A 6,000-nucleotide genomic window follows, 5' to 3' on the forward strand; every position below is an offset into this window, starting at 1 on the left:
TTTTTATGTTTTATTTTAATCATCTTTTAACTATGTTTAGATATTTTTTTATTTTAGGTATTTTTAGATATTATATATTTTTACACAAATGCACAGATAAAACTATAAATTAGCATAAATTAGCATAAATCTATGTTGAACTTACTATAAATTCTTCATAGATTTAATAGCTTAAAATTTAGAGAAGTTTTAAGCTATTAAATCGATTTAGAGAAATTTTCCTCATCAATGTCTGGCACTTATTCTGAGCCATCATTAAATGTATTTTGTAATTTTTTTTAAATAAGAAAGCATTTGATGTATAATACAGTATTTTGCTTTGTTTTAGAAAACACATCAAAAACAACTATTTTTAATGTTCCTCTAAAGTCAGTAGAAAACTCAACGAATATATTTGCTAATAATGAAGAACATTCAAAAGAAAATTTAACAAGTGTTAATAATCAAGAATTTCTACTAGATAGTATTGATTTAAACTCCTTTAAAAAAACAGACAATCCAATTGAAATTGATAAATTTATTTTGCATCTTAAGAAGAGATTTGAAAAATTAAAGAGACGCATCAAAAGACATGAAATCAAATTTATGAACAGATTCTCAAGAAGTCATGCGAATTATGGTAAGTATAATGATACCTATTTCTTCCAGAATGAAAACCTTTAAATTTTTTAGCTATAATTTAAAAAGTAAATTTAAAAAGGATTTTAATTATGCATTAAAACAAAACAAGATATTTTTTTAAAAAGAAATTCAAACTGATATTACAAAAACCTTTCATAAACTTATTCAAATTTGACCAAATTTTCTCTCTGTAAATTATCTTGTTAATTCAAATTGTTATTTTTTCTATGTTAATTCATAATACATTTCATAATACAAACCACAAAAATTACAACTTAGAGTTGATTATGTTAAGATAATCTGTATGGCTGCTGTCCAGATAAAAAACAGTTGATATTTGCAAGATATTTGAATGCCCAAATAAAATTTGCAAAAGATCATATTATTTGGACAGTTAGTAAATTGTCTAATGTCCTTTTCTCTTATGAATCAAGGTTTTTGCTATTCAGTAGTAATGTCAGACATCCAGCAGAAGGCAGAAATAATCCAAAATATTAGTTGCCTACTGTTAAACATGGCAGAGAAGATGTTATAGTTTAGAAATGTTTTCTCGTGACAAAGTTAGTCCCATTTCTTGTATAGAAGATATTATGATTCAGAAAGTTAATGAAAAATGTTGTTTTGTCATCATGAAGAATGTTATGTTGTTGCATGCAAAAGATAAAATGACTTGCAAATGGATCTTACAACAAGATAATGATTTAAAGTATTTTGAAGTATTGGTTATTTTAAATTTCCAGAAATTAAAGTTCTTGAATGACCTTTACAGGGCCCAGATCTCGATTCGATTGAGCTTCTTTTAGAGTACATCAACTGGTAATTAGTTGGTAGAAAACCAACTGACAAAGAACATTTATCTGCTTTGATTGAAAAATGTTGGTATAAATTCCTCAGGATGTTCTCATTAAACTAGTTTATTTGATGACTAATTGCTGTTATGCTGTTTTAAAGACAAATGGATATGCACCAGATACTTACTGTCTTATTGAAACTATCTTATTAAGTTAATATTTTAATGATTTTTTAAATAAATTTTTATCAAAATTCAGTTATTTCTAAACTTTTGCTCAAAGCCTTTTCAAACAAAAACTAGATTTTAGTTAACTGTTATCATTTATATAATGCTCAACTTAATGCTCATTTGAGTGTGTTTGATAGCCATTGTGACAAAGGTAATGGCGAGAAAGAGTTACAGTACTTTTTTTTTATAAGAAAATATGAATGAAAGTGCAAGTATTTAACTTATATAGTATCTAAACTTCAAATTATGTAATGCTAAAACATTTATCAAGTTTTACAGTTTTACTTTACTTGAAAATTGCATTGCGGCAACATCTCCTTAATTTTGATTTTTTAAAACACAAAATAAAGCATTTTTGAAGTTCTGTAAATATTTTTGCTTTTATTAAGTTTTACCTTTGTTACTTATGTTATTAATTTGCATAGGTAATTAGTCAAGTCTATGCATTTAACACACATTAAAGAGACAACTTTCCTCTTATAGGAATAAAGATTTTAGATTGAAATTTTTAATTTTTTCAAAATTAATTAACAGGGTGAGTATCCTATTAAATGGATGATTTGAAAAAAAAATTGACAAAAACATAATAGAAAGTTAATAAAGAAAAAAAAGCCTGTCCCCATTTTTTTAATAAAAGTTTACAATTTTATAATAAAAAGTTATAGTATTGCACATTTATCATTTACTCAAAACAAATATTTTAAAGATTTTTATTTTCTACTACTTACTAAAGTCATTTTATTGAAATAAAATAACTACAGGGTGCAGAAAAAGTTCCTGTACAAAAATATAAACAGCAAAAACAGCAAAAGTTCCTGTACAAGACGGGAAACAAATTACACTTTAATTTAAAACAAAATAATACTAAAAAATACTAAAAGAATACAAAGGAATACAAAAGAATACTAAAAATACACTATATATTGAAAGAAAACACGGTACAGATAATTTTTTTGAATTATACTTTTGTATGGGAACTTTTTCCACACCCTGTGTATTAAGAATAAAAATGGTTTATGTGGAATAGACTTACCATAACCTGTATTATACGAATCATGTTAAGTCCATTTTTCCACATATTTTCAAGTCTGTTTTTGCATGTTTTTAAAAATTTTTATACCGATTATAATTAATTAACACATATCAAGCCGGTATTCTAAATATTATTTAGATGTGTACTAATATTCAAATCGTTGATAAATAGAAGTTTGTGCAGCAGCTTCCAAAGTATATAAAATTTTTTAAAGTTAGTTATATTACAACAATTTTTTTTTATAACTTTAAAAGGTAGACAACATGTATAGTTTTTTTATATATTTAAATCCGAGCAGGTACAATGTCCGCTGGGCGTTTTAAGAATGTCCTACAGACTTTTAATGTCCTATGGATGTCTGTATCCGCTGTGATATATATTTATTTTTCTATTGCTTACTAGAAAATATTGAAATAAGGAATAAGTATAGATATGGTAGGTATATAGTAGACTTACCGAGACCTGTATTTTATGGGTCCAGACAGTTAGTAGTTTATAATTTTTTTTGTTTGTATTATGAAATGAATTAACAAAGAATATTTGGTAAAAAAATCAGCTGGTTTAAGGAAGTTTGAAAAATGTTATACTTTAAATAATATGGGGTTTCTAAACTTTTGCATGCTACTCTGTGTGTGTTTGTGTGTATTTTTATACATACACGCACATTCTAGATATCCATTAACACAGTTAAACAAATTTAAAGTTTAATTTTTTTAGCTGAAAATTTCAGGGTTGTTTTTTATGCTTAAAATGAGTGACTAGTCAAAATTTAAAGAAAATCTGAGAAGAAACTCTTATTAATGACTATTTCTGATAATAGTTCTATTAATTAAAGCACGTTTAGGTGGTTGTGGGTTGTGATTTGAGATACACAAATATCATTTGTGATCTCACAAATGTTATTACTTGGTATCATATAGTAATTTGTGTTCAACAAATTTTATGTATCAGAATCAAGTCAAATGTCATGTCTTAATATCATAACTAAAATTTGTACATATTTTATTAGTAATCTATGTCATTATTGTGTAAAATATTTTATTTGTATATTTTGTTTATCAGAGTCTTCTATTCCAAGTTATGCTAAAAATGCATCTGAAGATGACAGTACAGATGATATTGAGTTAAAGATAAAGCGAAACAAAGAGAAGCTTTTTTATTGGAAGAATGAGAGAAATAAACTTTCCACTATTGCTGTTTATAAATCTGTTGCTTCAAAAGTTGCTGACCACGTAAAAGAAAGTTCAGCTGCTTACTTAAATAGTTGTTTATGTTCATCGAAACGTAAAACAAAAAAGAAAAAAGTAAATGAAAATATGAATTGCTTTCATATGAGCAAAAATCATTGGAAAGTTCCGCCCCTCTGGACAGGTATTTAATACAAAAAAAATTTTTTGTAAGTTAATATTTTTGATTTTTTTTTAAATGTAAATACTTGATGTTTACATTTAGGTCCGAGTTTTACAGCATGCACAAACTCTCCAAATAGCACTTATTGGTGTTTAAGAACTATTAATGCTACTCATAATTTCTTATATTGCGAGTTTATTACAGGTTTTAAAGAATATTTTAATGTCAGTGAAGATCCATATCAAGTATGTTTGAACATATTAAATTATTGTGTCTTGATTGAAACTGTTTGAATATTTTGTTCATTTGTTTGAAGTAATTGAACGTCATATTTAATTATTTAATCTTTAATTACTTTATGTTTAGTTACATAATATTGTCTCTAATGTTGAACCTCAAAAACTTTATGACTTGCATCGTCAGTTAAACTATATCAGAAATTGTAACAGCTCACATGGATGTCTGCTGCGCGCTGGTAGAAATATGGACGATAATGAGGTTTTTGATTTTTTTAATAAGTTTTTCATATACTTAAATGTTATACGTTATTTAAATATTTAGTATTAATTTAACTTATAAATGCAATATTTTTATCCAGGGCTTATTTAAAAAATGGAAGCGATTTGAGCGCAAAAAAAGACAATTCTCGAATTCCTTTGGAAATTAATTCAAATAGTTGTTAAACCAAAAAAGAATTTTAATGTTTATCAGCATGTTATCATGTTTATCATAGATCATGTGTGCAAATCGAACACTAATACGAAAACTCGGTTTTCGCAATTTTTAGCTTAGTATAACTAAAATTGTTACTTTAAAAGCAAAATGGTGTTTTGCTTTGTTATTTAAAAGATGATACGATCGCTTGTGAAGCAAATCCTAAAGGAAATTTTATTTATATAATTCTTTTAAAAGCAAATATTTATGTAGTGTTTCTATGATTTTCTAAAAATCAGAATTTGCTCTAAGCATGTATAAATGTGTTGTACACTCGTGACTTACTTTATAATAGGCATGTTTTTATTGGTCGGATTTTAAAAACGATAATTGCTAGAAATAAGTTACTATTAGTTTGTTTTGAACTTTAATTAAAAATTTAATTGAATATAAATTTTGAATTTTTAAATTTCAAGCTAAAATTAATTTATAATATTTTATTTGCATAAAATATTAAAAACATATCTAATATTAAGCTATGAACTATTGTTAATTTCTAAAATAAAATTGAAAATAAAAAATTCTACAGTATGCAGTTTTTTAAAATACATAACTTCTAAATATATATTTCTAAATCAAATAATTTAAATTTATTCGCATATAGTTCGACCAATGAAAATAAGCTTCAATGTTGAAGATAAAATAAGCTTGAATGTTCAAGATAACTTTTTAAAATTTTATGTCGAGTATTATATGTTTGGTTTATTTCATTGTTAAATTTTAATCATATATTAGAAATTTATTTATAACTATAGTAGATTAATTAAATAAATACAAAGAGAGTTTAAAAATTTAATTATTATCATTGATGTGTTACTGAATGTAAAGATAACTCGTTAAACTAAAGTCTCTAACAACTCGTAGAAGAATCATAAATGCAAAAAAACTTTAATTTACATTCGTTTAACTGTTTGGTTAACGTATGTGAATAGTTTTGATTAGTTTCAAAAGTTTTATTAAAGGAAATAGGTCTAAGGTGTAAGGGAGTCGATGTTCTTATATTATTCTAAAATATTTTTATCCGGCTTTCGAGCTATTTAAATAGACTTTTAAAATGTTCTTGGTAAGTATGATATTTTTTATTTCAAAACAAACCTTGTAAACGATCAATCTTTCTCAACTCACTAGGTATAATACCTATTCATCTCCATATTGGGACGCTTTAATCTTATGTGATTATATTCCAGTACATTTATTGTGTTTAATACTGGTGTAACTAAATGTTCTAAACGGCTTAATTTAAAAAATAAAGTAAATTATA

The 6,000-nt window shown here is 25.1% G+C and overlaps 1 protein-coding gene across 5 annotated transcripts in view; it reads left to right on the forward strand.

Moving 5' to 3' along the window:
- The window catches only part of LOC100204095 (extracellular sulfatase Sulf-2), a 28,918-nt gene extending 23,388 nt beyond the window's left edge, over positions 1-5,530 (forward strand). For 4 of the 5 annotated variants that reach the window (XM_065795317.1, XM_065795320.1, XM_065795318.1 and 1 more), the window contains exons 8-12: positions 329-619; positions 3,738-4,046; positions 4,128-4,270; positions 4,392-4,523; positions 4,624-4,911. In XM_065795317.1, the coding sequence (XP_065651389.1) occupies positions 329-619; positions 3,738-4,046; positions 4,128-4,270; positions 4,392-4,523; positions 4,624-4,692 (944 nt within the window). In that variant the 3' untranslated portion in view covers positions 4,693-4,911. Of the gene's footprint in view, positions 1-328; positions 620-3,737; positions 4,047-4,127; positions 4,271-4,391; positions 4,524-4,623 lie in introns of all 5 variants that reach the window. The other variant, XM_065795319.1, reaches the window with a different exon arrangement.
- The last annotated feature ends 470 nt before the right edge of the window (positions 5,531-6,000 follow it).

Source organism: Hydra vulgaris, chromosome 04 (assembly GCF_038396675.1).
Source record: "Hydra vulgaris chromosome 04, alternate assembly HydraT2T_AEP".
Lineage (NCBI taxonomy): Eukaryota > Metazoa > Cnidaria > Hydrozoa > Anthoathecata > Hydridae > Hydra > Hydra vulgaris.